This window comes from Narcine bancroftii, chromosome 1, assembly GCF_036971445.1.
Source record: "Narcine bancroftii isolate sNarBan1 chromosome 1, sNarBan1.hap1, whole genome shotgun sequence".
Taxonomy (NCBI): domain Eukaryota; kingdom Metazoa; phylum Chordata; class Chondrichthyes; order Torpediniformes; family Narcinidae; genus Narcine; species Narcine bancroftii.
The window spans coordinates 248,610,275-248,632,155 of NC_091469.1; the positions used below are offsets into that span (position 1 = coordinate 248,610,275).

The window sequence follows — 21,881 nt, forward strand, 5'->3', positions numbered from 1 at the left end:
GAGATGGTCATGCTGAACTATATGACTATAAATATTAACAGAATACATAACCAAATCAAAATGAAAAGGCTATTAAATTTACTGAAAAAAGAAAAAAATAGATATAACATTCATGCAGGAAACGCATCTAACTGAAGTGGAACACAAGAAATTAAGGAAAGACTGGGTAGGACACGTAACAGCGGCATCATATAACTCAAAAGCCAGAGGTGTAGCTATATTAATCAATAAAAATGTTACAATCTAAATAGAGGAGGAAATAATAGATCCAGCATGGAGATATGTAATTATAAAATGTCAGATATATTCAGAACTCTGGAATTTGGTCAATATATATGCACCTAATGAAGAGGATCAAAAGTTTGTGCAAGATATTTTTTTGAAGATTGTACATACACAGGGGAACATATTGATAGGAGGGGACTTTAACCTTAATTTGGACTCAAAGATGGATAAAACTGGACAAAAGACTAGCAGAAAAAACAAAGTAGCCAAATTTATGTTTAAATCAATGCAGGAAATGCAACTTTTGGATATATGGAGGAGACAACACCCAAAAGAGAAGGAATACTCATATTTCTCATATGTTCCTGTTCCTGTTCCTGATTGACCTGTTCCTGTTGTCAGCCCATATCCAAGGGAGAATTAGGAAAATGGAATATAAAGCTAGATTGTTATCAGATCACTCACCCCTGCTATTATCAATAGAACTGGAGGACATCCCACCAAGAACATATAGATGGAGCTTAAACTCCATGCTACTTAAAAGACAGGATTTTAGAGAATTTATTGAGTGCCAAATTAAAATGAACTTTGAAATAAATACGGAATCAGTGAAAGACAAATTTATATGATGGGATGCAATGAGACCCTTCATCAGAGGGCAGATAATAAGTTATGTAACTAAGATGAAAAAGGACTACAATCGGGAATAGAACAGCTGGAAAGGGAAAAAGTAAGTACAGAAAAAGAAGTAGCAACAAGGGAAGATACAACAAAAAGAAAAGAATTGGTGGACAAAAAATAAAATACGAAACACTACAAACGTATAAGGTGGAGAAGAACATAATGAAGAAAAAGCAGAAGTATTATGAGCTAGGAGAAAAAAATGCACAAATTGCTAGCTTGGCAGCTTAAAACAGAACAAGCTAAAAGAATGGTATTGGCATCAAGGAAAAAGTACAAACAAATTACATATAACCCAACAGAGATCAATGAAAACTTTAAGAAATTCTATGAGTAATTATACTGAAGTAAGAACAAAGGGAAGGAAGACAAAATAGATGAGTTTCTAGCTAAAATTGAACTACTAAAATTGCAAGGAGGAGCAAAACAAATTGATAAAACTATTTGAAATAGAGGAAATACAAGATATATTAAAAAAGCAACCGAACAATAAAACGCCTGGGGAGGACGGACTCCCAATAGAATTCTATAAAACATTTAAAGAGTTACTAATTCCTCCTCTTCTGGAAGTAATGAACCAGATAGAAGAAACACAAAACTTGCCAGATTCATGTAAAACTGCAATAATTACAGTAATACCAAAGATGGGGAAAGATCCACTAACACCAGCATTGTATAGACCAATATCTCTTCTTAACTCAGATTATAAATAATAGCAAAACTATTAGCAAACAGATTGGCCGACTGTGTACCAAAAATAATAAAATTAGATCAAACTGGATTTATTAAGAAAAGACGAACCACGGACAATGTCTGTAAGTTCATTAACTTAATCCATGCAGTACAAGGAAACAAGATGCCAACAGTGGCAGTTGCCTTAGACGCAGAGAAAGCCTTTGAAAGGATAGTATAGAATTATTTATTCAAAGTATTAAAGAGGTTTAACCTACCAGAGAAATATATTAATTGGATTAAAGCATTATATAAGGGACCATTGACGAAGGTGACAGTAAATGGATATATATCGAATCAATTTAAATTAAGCAGGTCAACTAGGCAGGCATGTTCACTATCTCCCTCACTGTTTTCTTTAGCAATAGAACCATTGGCAGAACTGATAAGAACAGAAAATAAAATAAAAGGGATAAAAATAAAAGAGAAGGAATATAAGATCAGTCTATTTGCAGATGATGTCATAGTATACTTAACAGAACCAGAATTATCAATAAAATAATTCAATAAGAAATTGAAAGAATATGGATAAATATCGGGGTACAAGATCAATGCAAATAAAAGTGAAACGATGCCAATGAATAATCCGGATTACACAAAGTTTAAAAAAGAATCACCATTTAAGTGGCAAACACAAGCAATCTGATACCTAGGTATTAGACTAGATAATAATCTAGGCCATCAATACAAATTAAATTATCAGCCATTAATGAAGAAATTACAAGATGACTTAGAACATTGGAAAGATTTACCACTAACACTGTTAGGAAGGATAAATTGCATTAAAATGAATATCTTCCCAAGGATACAATACCTATTTCAATTGTTACCAATTCCCTTAACAGAGAAATTCTTCAATGAGGAATAATAAGGAAATCCTTATGGAAAGGGGGGAAGCTGAGGATAGCGCTAGATAAATTAACAGAATGGTACAAACAAGGTGGTTTGCAGCTACCAAACTTTAAAAATTATCATAGAGCAGCACAATTAAGATATCTATCAGACTTTTATCAAACAAGGGAAAAACCAGATTGGACCAGGACAGAGCTAGTTAAAATATGGGAGAAGGTACCAGAACATATACTTTATAAGTGGGATGAAAAACTGGTGCAATATAAAAGTTCACCAGTACTGCACCATCTGTTCAACATTTGGAAGAAGATTCACGTAGAAAGGAAAAAAAACAAATTACCAATTACCAAAATTATTATTGACGCAAAATCAACTATTCCCTTTCACAATAGATAACCTTTCCTTTAGAGAATGGGAGAGATAAGGAATTAAAAGAATAGAAAATTGTTTTTTGGGAAATAATTTATTATCATTTGAATAAATGAAGTACAAATATCGAATAACTCATGGTGCAATGTTTGCATACCACCAACTGAAAACCTACTTAAAGGACAAATTGGGGAGCAAACTGAGATTACCAGAAGGAAGCAGCTTTGAATATGTGATTACAGACACAATGATAATTAAAAGATTTATAACAAATATGTACATCAAGCTGCAAGAGAAATAAAATGATGAAATAAGCTATAAACCCAAACAAAAGTGGGAACATGATCTAAACATAAAGATAAAAAATGAAATATGGGAAAAGCTATGCTCCAGAACTATGAGAAATATAATAAACACGAGGTTACGCACGATACAATATAATTGATAACACAGGCTATATATCATGTCCCAAAAGTTAACTAAATGAGACCCAACAGTATCAGATAGATACTGTAAGAAGGAAACAGGAACAACAGTACATGCAATTTGGGCATGTGAAAAAGTGGAAAAGTTTTGGGAAGATCTAAACCAGGAATTAAATAAAATCACAAAAAGCAAAATACCAAAAAGTCCAGAGATCTTTCCTCTAAGTAACATAAGAAGTAAAGAATTAGGCCTCAAACTGGATGAAGCACAAAAAAGATTTATTATGATAACCTTCGCTGCAGCAAAAAAATGTATAATGTCAACTTGGAAATCAGAAGAGAGCCTGAGAGCACAGCAATAGTACATGGAAATGAATAAATGTATTCCATTGGAAAAAATTACATATAATTTAAAAAATAAATTCACATTATTTGAACAAATTTGGGAACCATACATGGAACATAACAGAGAGGGCTTGCCTCGGACCTCCACCCACTAAATTGATAGAATGAGAAGAAGATGAAATGAGCTGACCCAGTGTGTAAACGCAGATGACACCATTTTTTTGTTTATTTTCATTGAGTGATGATGTTGTTTAAAAGGTTTATTGTATTGTATATGTTGAACGTTTAATGGGTTTGGAGGGGTGGGAAGGAGGGAGGGAAGGGAGGAGGGAAAAAGAGGAGAAAATGACACTCTGTATATTCAAGAGGGAAATGTTTGTGTGTATTTTGATCAATATGGTTCATAGTGTGAAAAATATATATTTTTTAAAAAGACAATATAATTTGATTAATGACTTTGGTCAATGCATATCCAAAGCAATGTAACCATCCTATGGTGGTTGCAGAAAAAGCTTTTGATAGGGTTGAGTGGGATTTTTTATTCAAAATGTTAGAGAAATTTAAATTTGGCCCTTTTTTTATTGGCTGGGTTAAGGCTTTATATACGAATCCGATTACTAGGGTGATGACAAATGGACAGATTTCTTCACCATTTAAATTGACTCATTCAACTTGACAGGGCTGCCCATTATCACCAGCCTTATTTGTGTTGGTTATTGAACTGTTAGCTCAGGCTATTAGACAAAATGAAGAAATTAGAGGGATGAGGGTTAAGAATGAAGAATATAAAATTAATTTATTTGCAGATGATGTGTTGGTATACTTAATGGAACCAGAACGGTCGTTGAAAAAATTGCAAGAGTGTTTGTTGAAATTTGGAGAATTTGTTAATTGGGATAAAAGTGGAATTTTAGCAGTTGGAGTGGGAGATTATTCTGAATTTAAATCTATTACAGAATTAAGGTGGACAAGTAAAATTAAATATTTAGGCATGTTTATGGATATTAGTTATCAATCATTATATCAATTAAATTATGTACCTATATTAAGACGGATTAAAGCAGATTTGATTAAGTGGAAAGATCTTCCATTAACTTTTATTGGTCGGGTTAATTGGATTAAAATGAATATTTTTCCACAAATTCAATATTTATTTCAGTCAATACCTTGTTTACTTTCTAAGGGCTTTTTTTCAAGGTTTGAATAAAGCAGTGCAAGATTTTTTATGTAAAGGTAAATTAGCTCGAGTGGCATTGCATAGATTTACATGGAAGTATGCATTGGGTGGATTACAATTACCACATTTTCAAAACTATTATGAAGTGGCCCAATTGAAGGTTTTTAGTAGATTGATGGATTTAGATCAGCCTCCTAGGTGGGCAAAAGTGGAGATGGTGTGTATTTCTAGGGTTGAGATAGATGAATATATATTTCATTGGAATTTGATTTTATTACAGCAATATGATATGCCGATATTGAAACATTTGTTAAAGATTTGGATTTTAAAAAATAGGGTGTTAGGTTCGAAAGATAAATTGAGATGCTAAAGGTATAAAGATAATACAAAATTGTTTTGTAGAGGGGCAATTTATTTCTTTTAATCAATTGAGAGAAAGATTTGATATACCTGTAAATTCTTTGTTTGTGTATTATCAACAGAGCTTTAATAAAAGATAATTATGGTAGTAAGATGATTTTACTTACTTTGTTGAGATTTGAATCTTTGATTTCCTCTATACCAAAAAATGGTTATGTTTCTGTTATGTATAATTTGTTACAAGATAGTATGGATAAGTCAGATTGGGAGAAATCTAAACTTAAATGGGAAAGTGATTTAGTATTTATTTTTCCCGAAGACGATTGGGCAAATATGTGTCAGGACAATATAATTAAATTGACTAATGTAAGATATGGAATGGATAATTATAATTTTTTACATCAATTATATTTGACCCCGGAAAAGTTAAAAAAAAATATGGGTTTAGTAATTCGGATTCTTGTTTTAGATGTGGCTGATGTATTGGAACTTTTCTACATGCTGTTTGGAATTGTGTTAAAGTTTAATCATTTTGGCAAGGAATTAAAGTCATTTTGGAGAAATTATATAATTTTATATTACCGTTAGATCCAATGATTTTCTTGTTGGGAAATTTGTATTCATTAAGGGGAATGGGATTGGATAAAATTCAAATTACTTTTGTACGTTTGATGTTATCAGTAGCGCGTAAATGTGTTGTTAGTACTTAGAAAGATGATATTGAGATTAATATAGTACATTGGCATAATGAATTGAAAGTATGCATTATTATGGAAAAAATCTATTTTTTTGCTCCCCTTAAGGGAGTTGGCTGTAGGGGTGGGAGGGTGGAACGGGTGTTAATGCAAAAATTTCTTTGTTTATTTCTATACTGTAGGTTATATTTTAAATAAAGTTTGAAAATAAAAGTCCACTGGATTCTTAAGTGTCAGGGTGAGCAGTCAAATGTACGTTTGTCCCAATGAGATAGATTAGAAAAGGGGTGAAGTCTGAAGAGGGAATATAGGGAGTTAGGAAGGTAGCTTAAAAGCAGAACCTAAGGGTGGTAATTTCTGGATGACTGTGCCAAGCACCAGTGAGGCTAGAAATGGGAAGTTGACTGTGTGGCTGAAAAGTTGGTGCAGGGGCTAGGGTTCAGATTCATCGATCATTGGGATCTCCTCTGGTGTGATGTTTTAAAATAGGACGGGAACTATTATCTTGGTGGGCAGGTTTGCTAGTGCTGTTGGGTTGGGTTGAAACTGGTTTGACCAGAATGAGGAGGCAGTGAATAAGGCAGAAGACACAAATATATACATTGTGTGGCGAGATTGTGAGAAAGGTCGGATAGTCAATAGGGCAAAATTTCCAGTGAAAGATGAAGGATTTAACTTGGGGTACTTTGGGGGAAAATATTGAAAGGAGTGATGAACATAGAATGGAAGGTCTTGTCTATAAAACCCTGAAGTACTGCATAAGAAAAGAGGTTGAGTATATAGGAGCCCAGCTGGGAGTTGGCAAGTCTGACATTATGAGGAGAGGTATCTGAATAATCAGGGTTTCAAAGTTTATGGGGAGAAGGCAGGGTAGTGGGGCTGAGTGGGAGAATGAATCAGCTAAGGATAGAATGGCAGAGCAGATGCTAAGGGCCAAATGGCCTATTTCTGCTCCTATATCTTGTGGTTAATTGGATCAGCAAGTTTGAGGATGACACAGATTGGGAGTGTGTGGACAGCGAGGAAGACTTTCAATGCCTGCAGAGGGATCTGGACCAGCTGGAAAAATGATCTGCAAAATGGGAGATGGAATTTAACATGAACAAGTGTGAGGTGTGCACTTTTGCAGGGCAAACATGGTAAGTGGTTGGGCACTGGGGAGTGTGCTTGAAGAGAGGGATCTTGGTCTGCAGATACATAATTCCCTGAAAGTTGCATCATAGGTAGATTGGGTTGTACAGAGTTTTGTGGCAAGGTGACCTTCATAAATCAAAGTATTGAGTATCAGTTAGTAAATTATGGGGAAGGAATATAAGACATTGATGAAACTTTGGAGTACTGTGTGCAGTTTTGGTCACCTAACTACAGGAAAGACATCAATAAGATTGAAAGAGTGCAAAGAAGATTTACTAGGATGATGTCGGAATTAGAGGAACAGGGAAATGTTAAAAAGGTTAGGACTTTATTCCCTAAAGCATCAGTGAATGAGGGGCAACTTGATAGATGTATGCAAAATGATGAGAGGTATGGATAGAATAAATACAAGCAGGCTTTTTCTACTGAGGTTGGGAGGGACAAGAACCAGAGGACACGGGTTAAAGGTGAGATGTTTAAAGGGAACATTTGGGGGAAACTTCTTCATGGAGTGAGGGGTGAGAGCGTGGAATGTGTTTCCAGCTGAAGTGAATGAAGGCTCGATTTTGACATTTAAGATAAATTTGATAGGTCCAGGGATGGGAGGAGTATGGATGGCTATGGACTGGGTGCAGGTCGATGGGACTAGACAGGACAAAGGAATTGTTTTTGTACTGTAGTGTTTGATTGTTCTACCATAATCCAAGCTCACCACATGGCATCATTCTGATGAATGACCTCCCCCGCTGGCACAACTGAGCCCTTGTGGTAGCATGGACAACTGGAGGGCTTCACACATTTCCCAGCATCATTCATATAAGTTCCTTCAGCACATCCACATCCATCCACTGGCTCAAAGCCAATCTCACATGTCCTATCTGGTGCACCAAGTGACTGGCAGGTACGATGGCAGCTGGTCATGTTGTAGCTGTAGACCAGTGTGTCCGGGCAATCGGTGTACTTTTCTGAAATCACAAACACAGTCTGGGTGGAAATGTTAGCCCTCAGATTGCCTCTAAATCCCTTCCCTTTCACCTGGAAGTAGACTGAAGCTGTGGTTGTATAAGTGAACATTGGGAATTGAAGTATTATTGAAGATGAAGATGGGTCATGAATGTGCAAGTGTGAAATGGGATGGATGAAAAATTGGCTCAAGATAAGCACAACAGCATTGGCCAAGTTTGTACTGATGCAGCTGAAGTCATCTGACTGCTCCAAAAAGATCAGAATGAAGGGACCAGGAGCTAGGTTGGTGCAGGGGGCAATGTTACAGAGCTGGGATGGGTCGGGGGCAATGTGACAGAGCTGGGATGGGTCGGGGGCAATGTTACAGAGCTGGGATGGGTAGGGGGCAATGTTACAGAGCTGGAATGAGTCGGGGACAATGTTACAGAGCTGGAATGGGTTGGGGCCAATGTTACAGAGCTGGAATGGGTCAGGGGCAATGTTACAGAGCTGGGGTGGGTCGGGGGTAAGGTTACAGATCTGGGATGGGTCGGGGGCAATGTTACAGAGCTGGAATGGGTCGGGGGCAATGTTACAAAGCTGGAATAGGTCGGGGCCAATGTTACAGAGCTGGGATGGGTCGAGAGCAATGTTACAGAGCTGGAATGGGTCGGGGGCAATGTTACAGAGCTGGAATGGGTTGGGGCCAATGTTACAGAGCTGGAATGGGTCAGGGGCAATGTTACAGAGCTGGGGTGGGTCGGGGGTAATGTTACAGATCTGGGATGGGTCGGGGGCAATGTTACAGAGCTGGGATGGGTCGGGGGCAATGTTACAGAGCTGGAATGGGTCGGGGGCAATGTTACAGAGCTGGGATGGGTCGGGGGCAATGTTACAGAGCTGGAATAGGTCAGGGGCAATGTTATAGAGCTGGAATGGGTCAGGGCCAATGTTACAGACCTGGGATGGGTTGGGGGCAATATTACAGAGCTGGGATGGGTCGGGGGCAATGTTACAGAGCTGGAATGGGTCGGGGGCAATGTTATAGAGCTGGAATGGGTCGGGGGTAATGTTACAGATCTGGGATGGGTCGGGGGCAATGTTACAGAGCTGGAATGGGTCGGGGCCAATGTTACAGAGCTGGGATGGGTTGGGGGTAATGTTATAGAACTGGAATAGGTCATGGGCAATGTTACAGAGCTGGGATGCTGCTAGATGTAATGTTGCAGAGCCTGGATGGTGCAGGGTGTAGTGGTGCAGGGTGTAATGCTACAGGGCTGGATGGTGCAGGGTGTAATGTTACAGAGCTTGGACAGTGCAGGATGTAATGTTGAGCTTGGATGGTGCAGGAAACAATGTTGCTGGGTTGGAACAGGGAATTTGTGTTACAGAGTTGGAAAATGTGATTTGATAAAGGGCTTGATTTGCTTCGCTCTGCTAAAGTTGGACAAGCAAGATTATTTGGTTTGACCTTAGACAGAAGTGTAAGATGGGGAGTGGAATCAGTAGTCAGTGAATTTGCATGAAACTATTCCAGGACATTAACAGCAACAATAACAACAGCTTTGAATCAGGTTGAAATATTGACCTGCAACAGAAATCCAAGACACTGACAGGAGAGGTGATCAAATTCTGACATCACGTTGAACAGGTATTGGAGCATTAAAAACACACCAAAATTCTAAAGGAACTCAGCTGATCTTTGCAACATTTTTCAGGACGCTGAAAAGACCAGCTGAGTTTCTCCAGCATTTCAATGTGTTTTTACTTCAATCACAGCGTCTGCAGACTTTCATGATTCATTCAGGTATTGGAGCATTGTCGTGGGTAGCAGTTGGATGTTGAGAAGCATCTTAATAAGGCAAGTTGATGGAGGCAGTTCAAGATGGAATAACTGCAACACGGTGCCACAGTGGTTAGTGCTGCTGCCTCACAGCCAGCAGCCTGGCTGGCCTCTGCCAGGAACCTGCCCATTTTCCCGTGTTCTAGGGTTTTCTCCCACAACCCAGAGGTGCTCCTGGAGGTGAACTGGGCCACTGCAACTTCATCCAAAGTTGGCTGAAGGCCAAGAGGATTTGGAAGGTGAGTTGAGTGGATGCACATACTAGGGTCGATATTGATAACGTTGGAACCTTGTCCTCAACCTGGTCCACTATTAAATAAGTTTATGGCAGCTCCAAATATTCTCACCTCTGCCTGAAAAGTTTCCATCACACTCTGAGGAGGAGATTTCCAAGACTGACAGCCCTCTGAGGTGACAGGCTGTCCTATTGCCTCACATCCTCTCCAGAGCCTTTGGCCCAAACTTCTCCAGCACTGAGAGTTCCATCAAGTGTCCTCTCACCCCCAACAAACTCCATTCAGGGGTAGGATCAGAACATCACAAGGTTGGAGTAGAGTGGGGAAGGTTGAGACCTTGAACAGACTCTTTGGGTTGGAAAAGATGAGAACAGACCTTGACAAGTTCATGAACAGTCTCTCAGGATGGGGAGGAGGTAGAACAGACTCTCAGGGTGGGGAGGGCTAAGACTATCGACTGACTCTCAGGGTGGGGAGGGGTGAGGCCTCAACAGACTCTCAGTGTGGGGAGGGATAAGTCTGTGAACAGACTCTGAAGATGGGGAGGGGTGAGAACAGACTCTCAGGGTGGGGAGGGGTGAGACTGTGAACAGACTCTCAGTGGGGGTGGTGAGAATAGACTCTCAGGGTGGGGAGGGGGAGAGCAGACTCTCAGGGTGGGGAGGGGTGAGACTGTGAACAGACTCTCAAGATGGGGAGGGGTGAGAACAGACTCTCAAGATGGGGAAGGGTGAGAACAGACTCTCAAGGTGGGGAGGGGTGAGACCATCAACAGAGAGTGGGGGTGGCAAGAATAGACTCTCAGGGTGGAAGAGGGAGAGAAAAGAGTGGGGTGAGAACAGTTTCCTCCCACCTTTTGAATCATAGTGGGGAGGGTGTAGGTCAATTGGGTGTAAATTTGATGGCATGGGCTCGTGGGCCGAATGGCCTTTTACCATATTGTTTGTCTAAATCAAATTAAATTCCAGCACATCCACTGCATGACCTTAATTAATTTCATTTGTCACCTGCAACGATTGTTGAATTGTCACAAGACAACAGCAGCTGATTTATTTCTCTGTGCCAATGAGGATAAAGGACTCCTTTAAATGGAAAAGGGCAAATCCGTCACTATTACTGCTACAATCTGCAATGGTCGTGGAAAGTCCAGTTCGAGTGGAAGGAGATTAATGTCTTGATACTTACTGCACACATCACCTCGCCAGTTGGAAATCACCTCACCCTTGGCAGCACAAGCCTGTACGTATGAGGAGAGGGCGGCGCACATGCAGGCCTCACTCTTTTCACAGTTACAGGTGTCGTATTTACATTGCTGCAAAACAAAACGCACAATGCCTGAAGCAAGGAGGAATGTCTTTCAATGGAGCACTCAGTGTAGCATGTCTCCAGTGACCCGGCCTTGGTCCTGATGTCAAGTGCTGCCTGTGTGGAGGTTTCACCCCCCTCCTCGTGACTGCCTGGATTTCTTCTGTTCAATCCATTTCCCCCAAAGCCCAAAATATGAAGTGAATTGGCAACTGTCAGCTGTCCTGAGTGTAGAGAGAATTCGAGGGCAGGAGGATGTGGTATAATCATATCAATCACTGGTGGGGCCATCTCTGGAACATTGGATGCAGTTCTCGGCACTGCACTTTTCACAGATACTGCATGGTAACAGGGCCTTCCTACCTGAGTAAACCCATGTGATTCTTTGGAATGTGGGACGAAGCTGGAGCCGCAGAGGAAACCCACATGGACTCGGGGAGAATGTACAAAGTCCAACTTTTCATGGTTCTGGGCCCCTCAATTTGAGCTCAGACTTGAATTGTTGGTCGCTTTTACTTCCTATAGATGCTGTGTGACCTGCTGAGTTTCTCCAACATTTGTGTATGGCACTCGACCCCAGTGACTGCAGATTGGCTTGTTTAACAACATTCTCATGAATTGATTCTCAACCCTTTCCAACATTCCTATGTATTTCCTATAGCTGGGTGACCAAAGCTGCACAAGACTATTAAAGTCCCAGCAACCCAGCTTCAAAATCTGTGCTGCCTCTAAGAAGTTTGTATGTTCTCCCCATGTCTGTGTGGTTTCCTTTGGGAGTTCCAGTTTCCTCCACCCTTCAAAATGTATTGTTGTAGGTTAATTAGAGTATTGTGGTGACACGGGTTCGAAGGTCAGAAGGCCCTTTTACCTTGCTGTAAGCCTAAATTTAAAATTGAGGATTCCAAGTGCAGTCTCACCAACACCTTTTACAGTAGTAACATGATGTCCCTTCTCCAGTCCTCAATGGCCTGACTGATGAAGGTACACATGCCATTGCCTTCTTCACCATTCAGCCCATCTATTTCACCACTTCCATGGAACTGTGTCCATGTGCCCTGAAGTTGTGTCATTTTGCATTCTCCACACCCATCTACTCACTGTGAAAGTTCTGCTCTGATTTAACCAACCAACATGCAAAAGCTCGCACTTGTCCAAGTTAAGATATTGATAAGAGCAAATGTGGAGGATTGTGTGCAGTTTTGGTCACCTAACTACAGGAAATATGTCAATAAGATTGAAAGAGGGCAGTAAAGATCTACAAGGATGTTGCCTGGATTTGAGGAACTGAGTTACTGGAAAAGGTTAAGCAGTTCAGGATTTTATCCCTTGGAGCGTCTGAGAATGAGGGAAGATTTGATAGATGATTTGATTGTGAGGGGTATAGATAAAGTAAATGCAAGCATGCTTTCTCCTCTGAGGTTGGGTAAAACAAGAACAAGAGGATGGGGTGAAAGGTGAAATGTTTGAAGGGAACATTTGGGGGAACTTCTTCATGCAGAGTGCTGAAAGTGTGGGACAAGCTGCCAGCTGAAATGGTGAATGCGGGCTCAATTTTGACATTTAAGAAAAATTTGGATAGGTACATGGATGGGAGGGGTGTGGAGGGCTGTGATCTGGGTGGAGATGGTTGGGAGTAGACAGAATAATAGTTTGACCTGCACTAGATTGGCAGAAGGACCTGTTTCTGTGCTGGAGTGTTCCATGGTTCTAAATTCCACCTGTTATTCCTTGGCCCATTTTCTCATTCATCGAGATCCAATGTCAATGAGAGTTTATTGTCGTACACAAAAGTACAATGTGGCAACACACTGAAATTTTTATTGCTGCAGCTAAATGGGTATGTAAGATCAACCAATGACAATGGTAAAAATGTCTATTACCACAAATGATAAGGTTAAAAAAAAGATAACAAATGTCAAAAGAGAGAGAAATATTCACATTTGCAGTTGGTGCAAGAAAAACAAATGACATTTTAGTCGAGCAGACCCTGTTGTATTCTCAGGCAACCTTCTTCACTTCCCACTGGCATGGTTAGTGTGGCAGCTAGCCTAAATCTATTACAGTACCAATGGCACAGGTTTCAATACTGCGCTGTCTATAAAGAGTTTGCATGCTCTCCCCATGTCTTTGTGAGTTTCCTCTGGATGCTTTAATTTTCTTGCACCCTCCAAAGATGTACAGGGATCATCAGTCAACTGACCTATTTGGGAGGCACAACCTCGTGGATTGGAAGGACCTACTACCGTGATTTATATTGAAATCTAAACCACCACTTTCAGTGTCATGCACAAACTCACTGACTATGCGCACAACATTGTCATTAACATTGATGACAAACACCAATGGATCCCTGTGGCATAGCACTGGTCACAAGCCTCCGAGCTCAATAACCATCCTCTGTTATTTACCATCAAGCCAATTCTGTTTCCAATTGGCCAGCTCACCTTAGAACCTATGTGATCTTTCCTTCAGGATCAGCCGACCACACTGGTATCTCATCAAAGCCTTCCTAAAATCTATGTAGACAACATCTTAAATGGTTTTGAATTAGGCACCTGTAAAGTCCCTACTGGCCCATATCCTGCCAGTCCCTCTGTCCCTCTCTCTGGATAAATGTCTTCCAAACATTATAATTGTCCCCACATGCACCAGTACCTCTGGCCACTCATTCCATAGACTCACAGTGTGAAAACAATTGCCCTATTCAAAATCATTCTTCTCTCACTTTCAATCACTGCCCTCCATTTACATCCTTCTTTCTTTCTTTCTTCTTCTTTGGCTTGGCTTCGTGGATGAAGATTTATGGAGGGGTGTGTCCACATCTGCTGCAGGCTCGTTGGTGACTGACAAGTCCGATGCGGGACAGGCAGGCATGGTTGCAGCGGTTGCAAGGGAAAATTGGTTGGTTGGGGTTGGGTGTTGGGTTTTTCCTCCTTTGTCTTTTGTCAGTGAGGTGGGCTCTGCGGTCTTCTTCAAAGGAGGTTGCTGCCCGCTGAACTGTGAGGTGCCAAGATGCACGGTTGGAGGCGATATCAGCCCTCTGGCGGTGGCCAATGTGGCAGGCACCAAGAGATTTCTTTAAGCAGTCCTTGTACCTCTTCTTTGGTGCACCTCTGTCTCGGTGGCCAGTGGAGAGCTCGCCATATAACACGATCTTGGGAAGGCGATGGTCCTCCATTCTGGAGATGTGACCCACCCAGCGCAGTTGGGTCTTCAGCAGCATGGATTCGATGCTTGTGGACTCTGCCAGCTCGAGTACTTCGATGTTGGTGATGAAGTCATTCCAATGAATGTGGAGGATGGAGCAGAGACAGCACTGATGGAAGCGTTCTAGGAGCTGTAGGTGATGCCTGTAGAGGACCCATGATTCGGAGCCAAACAGGAGCGTGGGTATGACAACGGCTCTGTACACGCTGATCTTTGTGTGTTTCTTCAGGTGGTTGTTTTTCTAGACTCTTTTGTGTAGTCTTCCAAAGGCGCTATTTGCATTTACATACAGGCATCATAATTGTGTAAACTTGCATCCCCCACTCAGCCTCCTCTCAGAGAAATGTCCCTGCCTATCCAGCCTCCCCTTCAAGACTAGTAACAATTCTCGGAACTGCGCTTCATGAAAAGACCGACAGCAGTTCAGGTTGGCAATTCACTATCCACCTCATCAAGGAGAATAATAAATGAAGCCCAGATCACCAGATAGGGTCTCAGATTGCTGGCCTTAGAAACCAATGCAATGTTGTGACATTGAAATCAAATCTGCCACCTTATCATCTGGTCATCTGATGTGGATGAGATTTTTAAATCAATAGAATGTAAGCAGTCAGTGGCATTTTTGTACCTGCTGGTAGATTTTGGGGTCAATCAGTGAATGACACTGGGCAAAAGGAGAGTCCTCAGCTTGCAGTTGACCACACCAATATTTTGCATATTTTTCTGTTGAAAACAAGGAAAAATAATAATATTTTAAAATGAAAGCGACTTTATAAATGATCAAAAGGTAATATAAACAACATCTTCACAAGCTGCTCTTTGAACTTTGTGAGGCAGAAAAATGGTTAGAGAGAAATCGTATGCAGATGCTGCTCTTGAATCCATCTAAAATGGACCAATGAAGCAGAATTTATGAAGCCATTTCTTGGATCACCCACTCAGAAACTCATCAGTTTGAAGATTAATCCCTGAACATTGTTCATTACTCGTGAATGGCTCGGAGTAGGCGCATTAACCATTCTGGTTACAGGGCCAGAAACATAGGTTTGAACCCCGCACTGTCTGTAAAAAGCTTGTATGTTCTCCCTGTGACCTGCGTGGGCTTTTCCTGGGTGCTTCGGTTTCCTCCCACATTCCAAAACATATGGGCTTAGTAGGTTGTAATACACAAATGTTCTGGAGAAACTCACCAAGTCACGCAGTATCCATAGAAAATAACAGGTAAACAATGTTATGGGCCTGGGCCCTTATTCAAAGTATGAGCACCAAAAAATGATGGGGCGTGGGAGTGGTGAGAGAAGAAGTGAGGGGGGAGGAAGGGGCAGGGGAGGAGCAAAGGCTAACAGTAAGTGGACATTTAAAAGTTTTCAGTTTTGTGGTGTAGCATGGTAACAGGCCTGTCTGGCCCATGAGCCCGAATATGCCAATTAACGCTACAATACCTGCACAGTTTTGAGGGTAGGATGAAACCAAAGCACCTGGAGGAAACCCACACAGACACAGGGAGAACATACAAACTCCTTACAGACAGCACCAGATTTGAACCCAGGTTGCTGGTGCTATGCACGAACCACTACGCAAACCGTGTTGCCTATAGGTGGAGGAGCAGGTAGTGAATAGGAACCAAGTGTAGAGAAAATTGAAAATAATCAGATGCAAAGCGACCTGGGAGTCCTCATGCAGGATATCCTGAAGGTAAACTTGCACGTTGAGTCAGCGTTGAAGAAGGCAAATGCAATACTGGCACTGATATTGAAAGGAAAAGTATATAAGAGCAGGGATATGATTTTGAGGCTCTATAAGGCCCTGGTAAGACCTCACTTGGAGTATTGTGAGCAGTTTTGGGCTCCTCATTTAAGAAAAGATGTGCTGAAGTTGGAGAGGGTTCAAAGGAAGTTCACCAGGATGATTCTGGGAATGTAAGGTTTATCATATCAGATTTATTTATTGTCAGATTACGTACATGATATCACACACAGCCCTGGGATTCTTTGTCCCAGGAAGAATTACAAGTCAAGTCTATTTTGATGTAATATGATTGTACAAGTACAACCCGATGAAACAGTGTTCTCTGGCCCTCAGTGCAAAAACATGCAGACACACAACTAGATATGATATAATCAACATGGGCAGCTGGTTGATGGAAACACCATCTCCTTCATTCCTTCCACCAGGTCTGGGGCACTGAGCATCATTCCAACAGCATCATTAAATCAGGTTGGCCACTGATGAGGGAGATTCAACAAGTAGACAATTCACTCTCACCTTCTCAAGAACAAGTAATTCATCATAAATCTGCCGGTTTACTCTGACAATAAGGGAGGATGTGTCCTCCATTGGGATGCAAGCATTTGGCCTCACCCTGGCAATGGAGGAGGCCATATAACGATATAGCCATATAACCACTTACAGCACAGAACAGGCCAGTTCGGCCTTACTAGTTCATGCCGTAACAAATCCCCACCCTCCTAGTCCCACTGACCAGCACCCGGTCCATACCCCTCCAGTCCTCTCCTCTCCATGTAACTATCCAGTCTTTCCTTCAATGTAACCAATGATCCCGCCTCAACCACGTCTGCCGGAAGCTCATTCCACATCCCTACCACCCTTTGTATAAAGAAATTTCCCCTCAGGTTCTCCTTATAATTTTCCCCCTTCAATCTTAAACCATGCCCTCTAGTTTGAAACTCCCCCACTCTTAATTGAAAAAGCCTATCCACATTTACTCTGTCTGTCCCTTTTAAAATCTTAAACACCTCTATCAAGTCCCCCCTCAATCTTCTATGCTCCAGAGAAAAAAGCCCTAGTCTGCACAACCTTTCCCTGTAACTCAAACCTTGAAATCCTGTCAACATTCTCGTGAACCTTCTCTGCACTCTCTCTATTTTGTTTATATCTTTCCTATAATTTGGTGACCAAAACTGTACACAGTACTCCAAATTTGGCCTCACCAATGCCTTGTACAATTTCATTATAACCTCCCTACTCTTGAATTCAATACTCCGATTTATGAAGGCCAACATTCCATATGCCTTCTTCACCAATCCATCTACCTGAGTATCAGTCTTGAGGGTACTATTTACCATAACTCCTTTGATGTTCTGCACATCTCAATAGCCTACCATTTAATGCATATGACCTATTTAGATTTGCCTTTCCAAAATGTAACACCTCACACTTATCTGTATTAAATTCCATCAGCCATTTCTCAGCCCACACCTCCAGCCTTCCTAAATCACCTTTTAATCTATGGTAATCTTCCTCACTGTCCACAACACCACCAATCTTTGTATCATCTGCAAACTTGCTTATCCAATTCTCCACCCCTACTTCCAGATTGTTAATATATATAACAAACAATAGTGGACCCAGGACCGATCCCTGAGGAACTCCACTAGTCACTGGCCTCCAATTGGACAAACAATTTTCTACCAGTACTCTCTGACACCTCCCATCCAACCATTGCTGAATCCATTTCACTACCTCCTTATTTATACCTAATGCCTCCACCTTTTTTCCTAACCTCCTGTGGGGAACTTTGTCAAAAGCTTTATTAAAGTCTAAATAGACAACATCCACAGCTTTCCCTTCATCAACCAAGGACCAGCAGGTCAGAGGAGCAACAAGGAAGTAATTAAACTGGCTGGTAACCAGGGGTATCAGCTGGTGAATAAGGAAAGAGTACAAGAGCTCAGCAAAGCAATCAACCAGTCTATGCAAAATTCCCATGTTAAACGATAATTAATGTACATGTAGGTACCAATGACATAGGGAGAATTAGAGAAGAGGTCCTAAAAAAGTGAGTACAGGCAGTTAGGTAGGGAGTTCAAAAGAAGGACCGCAAAGGGGGTAATCTCTGGATTACTCCCTGTGCCACGTGACAGTGTGAATAGAAATAGGATGAGGTGGAGGATTAACACGTGGCTGAAGGGGTGGAGTAAGGGGCAGGGTTTTAAGTTTCTGGATAACTGGGACCTTTTTTGGGGGAGATGTGACCTGTACAGTAAGGACGGGTTACACTTAAATCCCAGGGGGACCAGAATCCTGGCAGAAGTATTTGCTAGGGCTACTCAGGATCCTTTAAACTAGAATGGTTGGGGGGAGGGAACAAAATAGTACAGAGCAGTAAGGAGAAGGTTAGAATGAAAACAATGAAAGTTTGTAGTAAGTATTTGAATATGGATGGGCAGGTGATAGAGAAGGGAAATGCTCTGGAAGAAGATGAAGGGCAATTGTCAGGAAAAGTAAATAATGTTGTTCTTAAAGATGAGGGAAAACAGGGATTAAAAAATGGGAAATCCCTGAAATACATATATTTTAATGCCAGGAGTATTGTAAAAAAGGTGGATGAGCTGAAGGTGTGGATTGATACTTGGAAGTATGATGTGGTAGCGATTAGTGAGACATGGTTGCAGGAGGGATGTGATTGGCAACTGAATATCCCTGGGTTTCGTTGTTTTAGGTGTGATAGAGTCGGAGGGGCAAGAGGAGGTGGGGTTGCATTGCTTGTCAGGGAAAATATTACAGCGGTGCCTAGGAAGGATAGATTAGAGGGCACATCCACGGAGGCTATTTGGGTGGAACTGAGGAGTAGGAAAGGAGAGGTTACACTTGTAGGGGTGTATTATAGACCACCCGGAGGGGACCGAGACCTAGAGGAGCAAATCTGTAGGGAGATAGTAGATATTTGTGATAAGCACAGGGTTGTAATTATGGGAGATTTTAATTTTCCACATATAGATTGGGAAACACATTCTGTGAAAGGAATGGATGGGTTAGAGTTTGTGAAATGTGTGCAAGATAGTTTTTTACAACAATATGTAGAGGTGCCGACCAGAGAAGGAGCAGTGTTAGATCTACTGTTGGCAAATGGGATGGGTCAAGTGACGGAGGTTAGTGTTGGCGAGCACTTCGGGTCCAGTGATCATAATGCCATCAGCTTCAATGTCATTATGGAAAGAGAGAAATCAGGGCCAAGGATTGAGGTTTTTGATTGGGGAAAAGCTAGATTTGAGGAGATGCGAAAGGACTTGCAGGGTGTGCATTGGGACAATTTGTTTTATGGGCAGGATGTAGTAGAGAGATGGAAGTCTTTTAAAGATCAGATTTTGAGAGTGCAAAAGGTTTATGTTCCTGTTAGGTTAAAAGGAGGGGCAAAAGGTTTGAGAGAGCCGTGGTTTTCAAAGAATATTGGAAACTTGGTTCGAAGAAAAAGGGAGGCGTACATTAGATATAAGAAGCATGGAGTTAAGGAGATGTTTGAAAGATACATTGAATGTAAGAGGAATCTTAAGAGAGGAATTAGGAAAGCTAAAAGAAGGTACGAGAAAACTATGGCAAGCAGGGTGAAAACTAATCCAAAAGAGTTCTACAAATATGTTAATGGTAAGAGGAAAGCTAGAGACAAAATTGGTCCCTTAGAAAATCAAAGTGGAAAACTGTGTGTGGAACCTAGAGAAATGGGGGAGATATTGAACAGTTTCTTTTCTTCGGTATTCACTAAGGAGAAGGGTATTGGGAGATGTGGGATAAAAAAAGCAAATTGGGTAAATATGGGGAATATAGAGATTACAAAAGGTGTAGTTTTAAGGCTTTTGAAGAATATAAAGGTGGATAAGTCTCCGGGACCAGACGGGATCTTCCCCAGGACATTGAGAGAAGTGAAGGAGGAAATAGCAGAGGCTCTGGCGGTAATTTTTCGAATGTCATTAGATATGGGGATAGTGCCGGAGGATTGGCGCATTGCGCATGTGGCTCCGTTATTTAAAAAGGGTTCAAGGAGGAAGCCTGGCAACTATCGGCCTGTAAGTTTGACGTCTGTGGTAGGTAAATTAATGGAGAAAATTCTTAGAGATAGTACTTATAAACATCTGGATAGACAGGGTCTGATCAGGAGCGCTCAACATGGATTTGTGGGAGGAAGGTCATGTTTGACCAATCTGATTGAATTTTTTGAAGAGGTGACTAGGAATGTGGATGAGGGTAGTGCAGTGGATGTTGTCTATATGGACTTCAGTAAGGCCTTCGATAAGGTACCACATGGAAGGTTAGTTAGGAAGGTGCAGTCTTTAGGTATAAATTTTGAGATGGTCAAATGGATTGAACATTGGCTGAAAGGGAGAGGCCAGAGAGTGGTAGTGGATAATTGTCTGTCAGGTTGGAGGCCGGTGACCAGTGGTGTGCCTCAAGGATCTCTATTGGGCCCATTGTTGTTCGTTATATACATTAATGATCTAGATGATGGGGTGGTGAATTGGATTAGTAAATATGTAGACGATACTAAGATAGGTAGAATAGTGGATAATGAAGAAGGTTTTCTAGGATTGCAGAGGGATTTGGGCTGCTTAGAAAAGTGGGCTGAAAAATGGCAGATGGAATTTAATGCTGATAAGTGTGAGGTGCTTCATTTTGGTAAGAAGAATCAGAATAGGACATATGTGGTAAATGGGAGAGCATTGAGGAATACAGAAGAGCAGAAAGATTTAGGAGTGACGGTACATCGTTCCCTGAAGGTAGAAACTCACGTGAATAGGGTGGTGAAGAAGGCTTTTAGTATGCTGGCCTTTATCAATCATTGCATGGAATATAGGAGTTGGGAGGTGATGTTGAGATTGTATAAGACGTTGGTGCGGCCTAATTTGGAGTTCTGTGTGCAGTTCTTGTCGCCTAATTATAGGAAGGATATAAACAGAGTGGAGAGAGTGCAGAGAAGGTTTACCAGAATGTTGCCTGGGTTTAAGCATCTGGAGTATGGGGAGAGATTGGACAGATTGGGTCTTTATTCTTTGGAGCGTAGAAGGTTGAGAGGGGATTTGATAGAAGTATTTAAGATTATGAAAGGGATAGACAGAGTGGATGTGGATAGACTATTTCCGTTAAGAGGAGGAAAGATTAAAACAAGAGGACATGAGTTAAGAATTAAGGGGCAGAGGTTTAGAGGTAACATGAGGGGGAACTTCTTTACTCAGAGAGTGGTAGCTGTGTGGAATGATCTTCCGGGAGAAATAGTGGCGGCGGAGTCAATTGTATTATTTAAGAAAAGGTTGGACAGGTATATGGATGAGAGGAAGATGGAGGGTTATGGGCATTGTGCAGGGAGGTGGGATTAGAAAGGGGTGTTTGGTTCGGTGCGGACTAGAAGGGCCTAATGGCCTGTTTCCGTGCTGTAATTGTTATGTTATAATGTATTTACCCACATTGTAAGAGGTCGACAGCATCGAGTCCACGCTGCTGAAGATCCAGCTGCGCTGGATGGGTCACGTCTCCAGAATGGAGGACCATCGCCTTCCCAAGATCGTGTTATATGGCGAGCTCTCCACTGGCCACCGTGACAGAGGTGCACCAAAGAAA

General features: G+C 41.4%; 1 protein-coding gene across 1 annotated transcript in view; it reads right to left on the minus strand.

The window, feature by feature from the left end:
* LOC138755144 (mucin-2-like) overlaps window positions 1-21,881 on the minus strand; it is a 238,272-nt gene that overhangs the window by 150,625 nt on the left and 65,766 nt on the right. Inside the window, exons 10-12 of the mRNA XM_069920567.1 lie at window positions 15,160-15,254; window positions 11,205-11,331; window positions 7,708-7,960 (exon numbers count right to left, since the gene is read on the minus strand). Of these exons, the coding sequence (XP_069776668.1) occupies window positions 7,708-7,960; window positions 11,205-11,331; window positions 15,160-15,254 (475 nt within the window). The remainder of the gene's footprint in view (window positions 1-7,707; window positions 7,961-11,204; window positions 11,332-15,159; window positions 15,255-21,881) is intronic.